Source organism: Antrostomus carolinensis, unplaced genomic scaffold, assembly GCF_000700745.2.
Source record: "Antrostomus carolinensis isolate BGI_N321 unplaced genomic scaffold, ASM70074v2 scaffold29429, whole genome shotgun sequence".
Lineage (NCBI taxonomy): Eukaryota > Metazoa > Chordata > Aves > Caprimulgiformes > Caprimulgidae > Antrostomus > Antrostomus carolinensis.
Window position 1 is genome coordinate 665 of NW_010338590.1, and position 13,644 is coordinate 14,308.

Consider the following 13,644-nt stretch of genomic DNA (forward strand, 5'->3'; position numbering starts at 1 on the left):
TGCCCTGGGCATGCTGGCTGTGGCGATCTGCTCTGACCATTGGTACGAAACTGATGCCAGGAAGCACAGGGAGAGGTGCAAGAGCATCACCACTAAGAGAAATGATCCTGGCTTCATTTATAACTCCAACAACAACCTGCCTCTCAGGGCCAGCAGGTCTAGGTTGGACCGCTGGGAAGGGAAACTCCTCTTGGCAAGAAACAGGAGGCAGATCTTCGCTATGAGCGCAGTCGACGAGTGCAACAGACAGTACAACTCGACCAACATGGGGCTCTGGAGGAAATGCCTCCGACAAGGATTTGACCAAGAGCTGGAGGAGCTGATTGCCAAAGGTAAGGGCATTTTTTTATCAAATGAATGTGCCAGGCCCTCCTGAGCTGAGCAGAGGCTGAGCAGAGCCATTTGGGCTCGCAGATGGGAGCTGGCATCTCCAGCCAAGTACCTCTCCGTGTGATGGGTGAACTGGCCTGGCTGGCATTGCTTCCTGAAGCATTGCCAGGGCAGTTTCCCATGGGGTCTCTACTGCTGAGGTGTGGGATTTGGGAGCAAGAAAGCAAGGGGGGGATGAGAGCAGACACACCCCAGAAACATCTCTTCTGTCTCCATCTCCCTAAGCTTTATATAGTCTTCCTGTCACCATGGTATCAGATTATTTTCCACGTACAAATCAAACATATTAATAAAGCAGACATTGGATTTTAAAAAAAAAATTGTTTGGCCCTGGTGACTCAGGCAAAGTACATATTATTTTATTGGAGGCTACATATGTCTGTATTTTATTATTCCCTTACTGAATGCCCCATCAGTCCCGAAACACACCATTTGCAGTGCTCACATGTAGGCTTTTTCTGTCCTCAAATGGAGAGTAAACAAAGAGAAATGCTAAAGAGCAGGAGGAAACCCAGCTTGCTGTTTACTCTGAGCTACATTTTGGAATATTTTCAATGTCTACAAAACATTACATTAATTTATTAGGAGTGTTAGAAAGGAATAATTTTCTCTTGGGGTGGAGATGCATCTGTTTGCCTGTAGCATTTTTGTGCTGTTTTTTTCTTGTCTTTGGGTCCTTCTTCTTTTTTCTCCAAGGTACCAGTTCAAGGTGATGGTCAGTTCGCCTCAAATGCTTCTTTGATCCAAAGTATAGGAATGGGTGATATGCATAAAACCCAGCCTAAACATCCTGTCTCCAAAAGAAGTACGTTTTTGCAGAATGATGAGGGTTTCAGTAAAGGATGACAGCATCTTTGCTACCCACGGCGTGGTTACTCCGTACAACAAAATAATGTTCCCCTCCCATGGTTCTTCTGTTGCATTCAGATGATTCCCCGGTAGTTTATTTCCATCTCAGTGAAATAATTGCTTTGTACACCATGCAATCTTTAAAAATACTTGTTTTCTAAGTGTGTTTTCTGTTGCAAACTCCCTTGACAGCCTGTGTTAATTCCCTCTTCAGACATTACAAGCAGAATTATTGCTTAAAGCTAATTATTCATGAGGGATAGACTGACGTGTGCTTGCCAATGTATATATTTTGTTCCATATGTTTTAAAAGTGAGCAGTAGAGGTGAGTAGCACAGCATAGACTTGCACTGAGACAGAACAAACAGGTGGCATAGCAGGGAACCTAGATCACCACTTGGGATCCTGGCTGTGTTGCTAGTGACCCTTAATGTCTAGCTGCTGTTTAACAACCCCTATAAAATGAATCGGTGTGGCTTCAGTTCCATTTGTAATGGACAAGTGGACATGTCCAAAGTCTTGTCAGCACCCTGGCACCCTGCTGCTGGTTTCAGTGCTGAGGAAGGAATTTCTCTTCTTCGTCTAGGTGAGGGCGTAGACGTGCTAGGCTGGCCATGGAGGGTTGGATTGCGCTGCCACGTGTGCTCCCTCTGCTCAGGGCATAAACAAAGAAATTCAGCCTTGACAGCTGGTGAACATGTCACCAGAGCTCACCTTTGGCAACGGGAGTTTCAGTTATTAAAGAGGTTTTTCTTCTTGAAATAAGTGAGACTCGTTTCTCTTTCACTGCCTGCCTTGTCCTGGGTTCAGGAACGTCCATTTCTCTTGCCAGAAACTGCTGTAATTGCCTGGCACTGGGTTACGTGTAAGGGCAGCTCTGCTAAGTGTTAGCCATACAGAACATGCATCAACTCAAGATGAGGGTGGTTAAATGCCAGAGAAGATAGTCTTTGAAAGATCCTGCTATAATTTGTGTGTGTCCATGTGTATGTATGAGTGTGTGAAACTGTGGGTGCTGTGAACTAACTCTAAATATACAGCGTTCCGCTGGTAGCAAGAGATTCCCGGGCTCAGGGACTGTGTGTGTTCCTGCACACATATTCCTGGACATATGTGTCTGCAGATGGTCAGAGAGACACTCCACAGAGCCTCTGCCCCAAGGTCAGAAGTGCAAATTGTGCACGTAAGGGAGGCATGTGCAAATATCGGGGTGTGTGACTCCTTGCCTCCTTTAAGGGTTTCTGGTCCGTGTTTAACAAACTTCATGTTAAAGGATGGAGACTCGTAATGCTGAATACCAACATTATAGTTTGTTTGATGTTCTCTTTGGAAAGAGGATCTGCCTGTACTGTAACTCTTGGCCAGGATGAAGGAGTCATACGTGTTGGTACTGATGCAATAGTGGTGTGTTCCTTTGGCACATCTGGATTAAAACATAGAAAAGCAAGTATAATGGCAATTCAATAAAATAAATTATTTGACTTGCTCAGAACTAAAACTGGAGATGATACAGGATTGCTTGTCCACTTTATGTTTTGTTAGATCAAAAAGAACTAATGGATTTTAGTCTCTGCTTACCAAAAAGTAATTTAAAATACTCATCTGTTAAAAATCCTTGTATTCTGCAATCACTGAATTAGAAGGAGACAGCTTTACATGGGTAGTCAGCTAGTGTCCCTGTCCCCACCTAAGGCCAGCTACTGACTGTATCTTTACAATCCACAGCTATATGATGAAAGTGGAGTAAAATCATTTGCCGTTGCTGTCTGACGTTGAGAGCAGCTACGAGTTCAAAATGAGGCAGGTATTTTAGGTTCATCCCAACAACACCACTTTGCTTCTCTAGTTCTTCTTCCATGGCAGACACTCATCTGGAGTTAGAGGTTACAGGGGTGGGTTGCCCATGCCAAGCGTGCCCTGTGCAGGTGTGAAGAGCTGCAGGTGTTCTCTACCTGTGGTAATCAAATACCCTAATTGGGGTACATATTCCTGCATAGACAAAATCTTTCTCTGTATAAAATGAGGGCTCCAGGGCAAATACCATATAGAAGAGGATGTTATTGGTACATAGGCCTTTTATTCTCCTTCCTCTGCCAGCTGCTAATTTAATCTAGCACACCTCTTCCGGAGCTGGATAAACTAATGCAGGTTCTGACCCCAAATACTGCATGTAATGCTATATGTAATTGAATGTAAATGCTATTAAGGGTTGGTGGGTTTGGTTTGGGGTTTTTTTGTTTGTTTGGTTGTTTTTTTTTCCTTCAGCTGGATGGGATATAGGTGATCCATTTATTTTGAGACAGATCCTACATTTTTCCCTAGGCAAAACTTCTAGTGTTGAGAATGGTAGGTTTGTCTATCAAAGGATAACAAAAAAAATAGTCATTAAGAGCCTCACGAGCTTTGCAAATGCCCTGCAGTTATTCTGCTTATGAACTCTGCTGAAATTAATACAAGCTGTAGGCAATGGCTTGTGACAGGATTGGGCCCTATGGTACTTGGCAGTATTCTTATGCCAGTGGTTTTAAAAAACAGTTCTGTTTCTGAAGAGGCTGGATCACTTCTGTGATTCTATTCTGTATTTATTAGTTTTACTTTTTGGCAAATAATTCAAAACCTGTATGTTGGGTTTTTCTAGAAAAACTGGAGATCTGTAACTTCGGATTTCTTATGGATATATATAATAGACACTAATGCATATATAAAATAGATGGATCTATTTATATTTCTCCTAACCTTTTTTTATATTCCCATAGAATACAGGTGCATATTTCAAAATAATACAATTAGATAAATAGGCAATGAATCAAAACAGATTGTCACAAGGAAGCATACTCAGGGAGAGGCTGGCAGACATAAGAGAGCAAAGGCCTGAAGAATATTCTAAAGATACATGAACATGCAAACCCTGGGCTCAGTCTTGCTAACTTTTACTTCCCTGAAGAATCTTTATTCCTGGGAATGGGCTTCTTGGACTGAGGGAAAGCACTCTTGTAAAGAAGAGCCAGCTAAAAAGAAAGAGCTTACAAAGCTGGTCCTCTGATTCTGCTTTTGCATCTAATGAAGTCTTTTAGCATCTCAGGACCTGAGTTTCACCCCTGATCCCTAAAGCCTTCTACAGTCAGGAAACGCTGGCTCTGGGTTTGTTCAGCACAACACTCTCAGCTGCTTCTGATTCTCAAGTGTCTGTCCAGTCTCCTCAGTAAATTAAATAGCCCTGCTGCTTAATGTCCTTTGAAATACAGTGTTCCCTGTATCCTAGTAGATCCACTGTTTGCCTGTTTATCACTGTTTCTAGCAAAAGCAGCATTCCCTCACCCTACCAAAAAATCTCAGTGACCTGACCACCACTAAGCAAGCAGGGATTTGAAATGCAGGTAAGTGTCCATTCATGGCCAGGAGAAGGCAGAGCTTGTGTCCTCCTTTGGCAACCACCAGCTCACAACTCCTTGTATACGAGTTGTAGTGACCCAGAAAAAAACTGGAAGCCACAGAGTCTCTCTGCATCCAACGGCAATATTGCTCAGGTGCTTTCCTGCACTAGTCAGGAGGAAAACACAAAAGGAAAAAAAGGAATTCTATCATTTAATTATAAAGGTACAATAAAGTAGATGGAGAAGTTGCGCAATAACCAGAGACTGTTCCATTTAGACAATTACTACTCAGAGGACCTTTCATCTCATTTTTGGAAGGCTGCCAGTTAAAGCTGTCTGGATAGGGCTCTGCTGCCTGCCATTGGAATCCAATTCTATTTAAAAAAAATAAAAATCACAGTGACCTTATTATTTCAATCCCCCTTTTACCTTCCCTCTTCCCCCAAGATCTGTGGAAGTCATAGTAAATCCTATTTTTAAAACGTTTTATTGCAAGTATACTTAGCCCATTGAAAAAAAACAAGCAGCCAATTCCTGTGCAGCCTACCTCTACTCCAAATAATATGCAAGATTTCTGGGATGAAAGCATTCTCTGTTTTGGTTTGTCGCACGACACAACTGAGGAAGAAATGCTTAACAGGACTACTCTGGCTGTCACTAGGGATTATTCATATACAATTGGAAAAGCCTGAAGAGAGGCTACTTGCAGCTATCTCTAGGAGTAAAAAGATTTATTTCCATAAAACTGTTTGCAATAGCTTGCAATACTGTAGATTTGACTTTTAAATAGCAATGGTGTTGCTAGGTAAATTAGGACAGCTGTTATTTCATGTGTCCTTCATACATTCAAGAATCCAAATGCTTTGTTTAAAATGTGTGTTTGAAATCCTAACTGTTCTCCAAATGCACTCATTATAAAAAGGACTTTATTGAAGTCTTGATTCTGATCCTAGTGAAGTCAATATTAATGTTTTATTGACCGTGGTGATGCAGCAAGTTCAGGCCTTTAGTGTTTCCTTTGAGGTTAAAATTGTCCCTGGATAGAAAGGCCAACGCAAGGTCTGTGCTCCCTTCTGTCACAGCAGAGTTCTGCTGAAGGGATCCAGTGAAATTTAAGCAGCAGACAGGCTCTGAGTTGAATCTTAGGCTAACCAGGTATTTGGCCTTCACTGGTTTTCATGCCATAATTATTCTTAGTCTATCAGTGTAGATTGGAAGTCAAATAGCTGCATGTTTCTGAGATATGGCAAAGATATCCTCTTGTTCAGAGATTTTTTAAAATCATTTAATGGATGAAATCATTGGTGTTTCATGCATGTGAGTTCCAGGAGGATTTGGCCCATCATCTTTTAAATAAGCAATTTTAATACTTTAATTGCATCAAACTTAAATAGCAATTCATTAAAAAGTATCTTTACCACAAGCAATGAGAACCTGACATGTTCCTCTGACACATCTGAGATAATTAGTTTGATAATATATATCTGCTAAAAATACTAAGAACATATATGTAATTTAACAGAGCTGCAACTGTCTTTAATCATGCAGTTTTAAAGGGCAAATTTCAATCAAACTGTTGGCTTTCAAGCAAAATTGCCAGTGAAGACAAATGGAAATTTTGCCTGAGTAAAAATGACGGGATCATGCCCTCCTCAAGAGAAACTGATATTTGCAGAGCTGCCTGCAGGACTGCATGCTTAATTCCTCTTCATTTAATTGAGCATCCAAATCCTTTTGAGAAATCTCAGCATTTTTATCTTTCTGCCTATTGCTTAAAAACTTTTTTAAAAGTGTGGAGGAAAGATTTGAGTGCAGATGTGTTCTGTTTGCTGTAAAAATTAAAAAAATGAAACATTACTTCACTTAAATAGAGATGAAACGATCTCAACTATTTTGTCATTTCCAGCAATAAAAATCTGCATTAATATTGCTTTTTTCATTGAAAAAGTCTTTCTGTGCACTTGGAACAGCTTCAAGAGTGGAATGAGTTCATTAACTATTGTGGAGCCATAAGTGAGGAAGAAGAATTTATGTTTTGTAGGTTCTGCAAAAATAATGACAATCATTTATAATGTAAGTTACTTAATGGCTCGCTGCTAACAAAATGTTGCTGGCACCCTTGAGTACATATGCACGTCTCTAAGAGAAAAAGAAAGAAACAAAATCATGTTTCTTAGTTTTTAAGGTATAAATAAATAAAGAATTCTGGAATCCAAGTGCCCTTAACAGACCATCCAGAATAGAATCCACTTAAAAGAAAATAATATAAACTAACATATTTTCTCTGCAGGAGAGAAATCAGACTATATAATGGAAATTTTCCCATTTTCTTTCTCATAAAGCCTAATTCTTCTGCAAATAAATATTCAGAACTGCCCAGCTGAGCCTGCTGAAATCATAATCCTTTGTAGATAATTACCCGAATAGATGGAAGAAAGGTAGTACTGCATTTAGGGCAGGGCTTGCAAAGCCAGGATTCAGTCCAAGCTCTGCCATAGTCTTTCTTCATGACCTGAAGCAAGTTGCTTAATCTCTTGTACCTCAGCCCAGTAGCAGTATAATAGGGATTTCGTTCATTATTATTAATACCAGTTAGAGTTCTGCCATAGGATTTATGAACCTTAATCATAGATCAGAAATCATGGATCAGAAAAATGTCCCTGTCCTTTTGACATGTTGCTGCACTTTAAATATTGGAGAGTGATGCAGCCTTGTGAGAGAGCAGAAGGAGAAAACAAGGTAATTATGTTCAGCATGACCAGTAGTGGTTTTAAAACTCCAGCATGCTAACCACATTTCTGTAAGCACCATGAAATGTGGGATTCCTAGAAGAGTTGTATAGGAGGATAATGAAAAAGAGGTGCAGATATTTACAAGATGGTCTTCCAAAGATTGAAGGATGGCACCAGAAAAATCATGGGTCATGTCTGCTTGAAAAATTAATAAGTAGGTGATAGGGATTGACCTCTTTGGTTGACTGCAAGAAGAAGTTAACATTTCCTTAATGAAGACAAGCAGATTACACTAATGAGATAGACACTGGGACAGCAGTCTACAGCTGCTAAGAGAAATGACGTGGTCAGAGTGAAAATTATATCTCTAGCAGCATCCTGAATGGTTACACGGAGGGCAAGATCACATTTGTAAAGGTCAGAAAAAGAAATATTGTAGTAATAAAAGCATGAGATAATGAGAGCCTGGATGGAGAAAGATTATGCAAACTTTAAGACATCCCCTGAATCTATGAATGTAGTGAGAGACATGAGATGAAGATGTTGCTCCAGTTGTTGACCAGAACAGCAAGTAATAGTGTTGGCTGTGATGATCAAGAGAGGAATTACTGAAGACAGTATATAGTAAAGCAGGGAGAAAAACATTAGGAACTCTGTTTAGTTATGATAAGCTCAGTTTGATATCCATATGTCTATGAAGGAGTATCAGAGACACTCTGGGTATGGAACTAGGGAGACAAGTTTGTGTTAGAGGAGTGAATCTGTAGATTATTGCATGGAGATGGTAGTGGGATCTATGTTTGTGATGGAAATTACCAAGGAGTAAAATACAGAAAGAGAAAAGCCCCATGAATTTCTGTCAGAGCTGCCAGAAGAAAAGTGTCCTCTGGGGGACATGCAAAATGAACAGATTCAAAGGTGGTGCAAGAGAAGTGAGTAATGTCATGGTAGCTGAAGAAAGACACCATTTCAGGTTGAAACAGCACAGGAGACCACTGAAGGTAGCTGACATGCTGCAGCAGATGAGAACAGAGTAGTCAGACTATGTTGAAAATTGCCTAGTATGTTAAGTAACGAATTTTGCAGCAGCAGTTGCAAGGGAGACAAAGCTGCATTGAACTGGTGGTGGTGGGGAGGGACGGGACTCCAGGTGGTGTTTGTACCTGAAGTATTAAGAGATGGTTGGTGATGAAAGGAAGGAGAGAAAAAGACATGGTGTTTAGAGAGGAAAGTAAATGTTTTAAGATTAAAAAATGGTTTAAGATGAGAATATTTTAAGAGGAAAGAGATTGAATGGTATTTGCGTTATGAGAGTCAAAGACAGAGGGGTGTGAGAGGTCAAGGAGAAGAGAGAACGAGAGGGTAAGAAAGGTCATAAGGAAGGTCAGGATATAGGGTAAGACTGGCTCAGTGGCAAATGAAAGAAATGAGGGAAATGAAGGAAGAGAGCTGCATAGGAGGTTTTTCATCTGTGGGAGAGAAGAATGAGGAAGGAGATGTAGGAGGGGAAGAGGGAACAGAAGGCAAAGGTACTGGAAGAGGAAGATCGGAGTTTGTCATTTTTCTCATGGAAGAACTGGGTGAAATCCTGTGTAACAGCCAAAGGGGGGGCTGGAGGGTCTGAAGAATGAACCAAATGTGGCAAAGAGGTGACTATGACTGTGAACCTGCGATTTAACTGAGCTGAGCTGAAGTAGTAAATCTAGGAAATGAGCAGAATTGAATGGGGGAATAATGTGTTTATAGGGGAGAAAGTTAGCCAGGCAGCAGGATTCCCATTAGAGATGCTCTGCTGTGTGAGACATAGCAAAGAGCAACTGGTATGGGTCAGCTGGGATTTGGGATGGCAGGGCAGGAGCAGGTAGGGGAATGCAGAGGAAAATGTCTGTGAATGAAAGAGTGCAGTATGGATAACATCATCCCCTTGTGCCACCTCTGTAGGTGTCCGACCTACCTGTTTAAAAGTGCCAGGTGATTCTTACAAAAGAATTCTTACCATCAGCATGCAAACTGAAATACTGTGGAGGAACAGAGGTTCCAGGATGCTCCATGAATAGAGAAAAGTGGGTCCCATTAAGATATCCCACTAGATTGAGTGAAAGTCACTAAGAATCTCTTCCTGGAGCCCTTATTTAATTCTAAGACCTTTTGTTGGTTTTGCATTTTGGCAGCAGACATTTCGGAAAAAGCTTCCTAAATGCATTTCTGGGCTTTCTAATAGGATGAAACAGTTATGCTAATTTTATTGGGTAACAGAAGCTATTTGAAAGGATCTTTCTGCTTAAATATGAATCCACAATGCTTGTCATTGTGTGTCCATTAATCAGTACATATCTTTGAATATGCAAAAGAGCCTTTATAATGTAGATAGTTTTGCTTTCTGCCCAGTAGTAATTTAATGACATAAATATTATAACAGAAACAAAAAAGAAAGAAAGAAAAACATTTTTCAATCAGATGTTAAAGGTGTAAATTAAGATCACTAGCCTGACTTTGAAGGGGTGATGCTAATTTTTGGTAGCTGATTATCCAATTGCATTGTTTTGTCTTAGGTACTTGGGTTGTTCCCATTGAGGCAGTATCTGAATACTGTACCTCTTGATCTTTAACCATAAGACTTCTGAAGAGTGGAATTATCCCGGTTTTACACAGAGGACAGTTTCCCAACAATGCAAACATCCTGCAGGACAAAAGTTCACGTTGGAAAGAAATTTCTCATTGTTAATCCCTAACTGCATGAGCAGTGTTAAATTTGTGTTAAATTTCATTGTCTTTCTCTTCACCAGTCCTCAGGATTACCCAGTGCTGCTCATATGCTATTCCGTAATGGTTAAAGAGATAGGGAGGTATAGTACACTGGTCAGAGAGACAAAGGAGCCAGCTCACAGGAAAAGGGGAAATGGAAAACTCAAATAGCTTAATAGGCTCAAATTGGGAAGTTGGATAATTTCCATCTCAGACTTCTGAAAGATGTGGTATGGGACATTGTGAGCCCAGTAAAAAGGATTTTCAATAAATCTGTCTAATTAGGATGGTACATTAGGAATGGAAAGTAGCAAATCTATATTTAAAGAAAGGAGAAAAAGTTGTCTGGGCCACAGCGGACCTTTTAGCTTGATCGTAGTAATACTAAGCAGAGTTTAAAGTAAGTTCTAAAGGAAAGATTAATTAAATGCATGGGGGTAATGAAATAAACATACAATGTATGTTTTTCTCTTTGAAGTGTGCCAAACTACCCTGATATATTTTGCTAGGAAGATAACTGGATTTCATGACAAGGAAATGCCTTGTTCTCAGGACTTAAGTTATCAGGATTTTGGCAAAGGATTTTATATTCTGGCTGTAAGGAAATGGTTTGTTACAATGTTAAGGTAATTAGTAAACAGTTTACCGTGTGATTAAGGAACTGGCCAAAGGAAGGCAACAGGTGCTGAGAGAGGGAATATCAAGGTAAAGGTCAACAGCAGAGTTCCTGAAGTAGGGGACCAAACTTAGTTAATAGCATCATTAATGATATTGGAGCAGGGTCTGTAAGGGGAGGTGAGAGCCCTCATTAAGCTGGGCACAAAGCAGTGAACTTAATACATTTGCTGCTGCCACAAGAATGAGACGTTGCCAAGAGAAAGAAGGCCTGGAATATTATATACAAAGAACTGTGTGATGCTGAGGATGGGGCGATAGGAAAGGTGAAATTTCTTTTCAATGTTAACTTTTTAGTCCTTGATGTGTTTACATCATTGGGCAAACACCCTCTGTGTTGCACAGTAGAATTCTGGTCCCCCAGACATCCAAGCTATGGGAAGGTTGGGGCTCAGACAGTCTCCTCCATGTCCAGGTACTGCAGCAGGTTTCCTTTCAAGGTGGGAAAGGTGCGTGAGGTTGCACCTGTCTTCAAGTGCAGACAGAAAGTAGCAGAGCCATGACTGGGAGAAAGTCAGATGTGATTGAAGAACAGAGTTGGCCAGATGTTTCAACTAGGGAAATGTCAAAGTCATCGGCAAGGTGTTTAATCAAGTCTCCTCTGTTATAATCTTTGCTCTTCTTGTCAACCACCTCTGAGGAAGATGAACTCAAACTGAAGTGGGTCCAGAGTGGGGTTACTAGTGTGAGGAGAGAAATGGAAAACCTACTTTACAAATGTAGTTGTTATCCAGAGGAAATTGAGTTAAACACAGGAGAGGCAGAAGATGTATTTAAGCTAAGGACAACATTAGCAGGGAAAACTCTGTGTGTGAGGGCCATGAATATATGTAGGCTGGAAGCTGTGCTGAAGTGGGGCACTGGAAGGAGTGATGAGGGCACAGCACTTGTAACAGGTTTTAAGGATGAAGATGGATTCATTTAGGAAGAGGGATTATATGATATACTTGCCTGCTATGCAAGAAAAATGACTGTGGTCCTTTCTAGTGCTGTGTCCTTGTGAAACATGCCATAGGGCAGTGCAGGATTAATTTATTATTACTGTTAATTCCTCCTTTTTTTCCCCCAAGGAAAAGCATATCCGCTCTGTATCAAGCAGGACCTGATGGAAGGAGTGTTTGTCACTGAGCTGTCTGGTACCAGCCACGGGTGTCTGGTGAGAGGGAAGGGACCCAAGACAAATCCAGCTGCACCATCCCAGCTGCTTTGTCTCTTTCACCTAGATCTGAGCTGCACTTTGTTTCCTTCCTGTGACACCCCACACATCCAGGAAAGACTGAGCATGAGGACTGTGTGCACGTAATGCACATCTTACATATCTTTCCTTTAGATAATGCAGTTAATAGGGTCCTTGCTTCCTATCTCCCTTGTCTGCGTTCATTTCATATTGCCTTAGTGTAATGACAGTGAAGGCCTGTTAAATTCTCAAACGTTTGTATTCATAAGCCAGGAGAATGCAGAGCCTTCAACTTCTTCATTAAAATAGTTTACATAAAATAAAAGAGAGTTTCCGTGCTATATTTAAACATTTGGGATGGCTGGCAGCAACGGAATTAAACTCTTATTTGCACATATTTAAATTACCATGAGATGTGTTTTTCAGTTTGCAAAATGTTCAGCCATTTGGCTGGTGATGCTGGGTGAGCTTCCTTATAGCGGGAAGGATTTTGCCACAGGATACACCAGCTTATGAGAGCTAAAGGTACCCGCTCCTGGGTTTTGTTCACTGGTATGTGCAGCAGCAGACCACAGTTCTCTCAAGAGTTTATGGGAAAGGTCTTACAGGGAAGAGAAAGGCTCCACAGCAGTACAGGTAGCAAAGCATCATCTGGGATAGCCTTTCAGGCTGTAATTCAGCTCCCAGAAAAGATGGCAGTAGGGTTCCATCAATTGGTATGGAGCAAGACAAGCTGGGATGCTCTACCTATCTGGATGTTCTAGGAACCTTGCCTGAGACTCTAAGTAGCAAACCTACCTTCTGCATTACTGGAAGACACTGGTACTCAGCTCTGTGCCTGAGCAGCTGGAGAAGGAGGGTTGTATCTAAGGTGGATCAGAGAACGCATATTTGTTTTCTGCTTTTGTTGAGGAATGACCACAGCCTTATGAAGTGCAGCCCTTGTTCTGCTCTGGGTGATCTGGAAAGGACATTGGCAGAGACCAAGGGAGGGAGACTGGAGGTTGTGTGTGTTGCCTCTATGTGTATGTCACATATGTGGGAGCAGCTGGATGTGAGGTCCTCTGCCTGTGTGCTGAGCTGTGTGAATGTGAGACAGCTGCTTTTTAGGAGCCGTGTACCTGTGGCAGAGGGATGCTATGCTAGGCCACTATGTGCTGCTGATGGTTTGGAACAAAGGCAGAGATACATGGTTTTCTGTGCTCATTTATGTAGACTTGACCCATCTGTCCTTTTCCTGTGAAACACTCTTTTGTACTGAAGAGGAACGAGGAATCCTTTCTACCTGGCATCCTGAGGAGCCTCCAGTTTTCAAATGCTACTCCTTGTGATTAATTGGTCCTAGTAGGAAACTGGGAGAGGTAGCCACAGACTCCTAGAGGTGGCATCAGCTTTGTGAGGATGGGAGCATCCCACTGACCACTTCATAAGGTTGCCTGTTTCCCAGTGGTGAAGTGGCTGCAGAATGGGCTTATGCAGCATTTTGCGCTCAGGGCTTGGAAACTTCTGTTTGGTGAAAGCAAGGGGACTTATTTCAAATCTGGGAAAGAGGTTTTTAAACAGGAGGTTTCATGGGAAAAATTGGGGCAACTTGTTTAAGTGCCTTTGAGGGAAGGAGGAAGAGACTACTTGAATGATTGGAGGGAGGAGAGGTGTATGGCAGCACAAGGTCTGGCCTCACACCGACAGACATGGCTTTTTC

The 13,644-nt window shown here is 41.4% G+C and overlaps 1 protein-coding gene across 1 annotated transcript in view; it reads left to right on the forward strand.

Annotated features, from left to right (window-relative positions):
• Position 1: 1 nt before the first annotated feature.
• The window catches only part of LOC104530856 (transmembrane protein 178B-like), a gene marked incomplete at both ends in the record, with an annotated part of 59,089 nt that continues 45,446 nt past the window's right edge, over positions 2–13,644 (forward strand). Inside the window, one exon of the mRNA XM_010175567.1 lies at positions 2–332. Within this exon, the coding sequence (XP_010173869.1) occupies positions 2–332 (331 nt within the window). The remainder of the gene's footprint in view (positions 333–13,644) is intronic.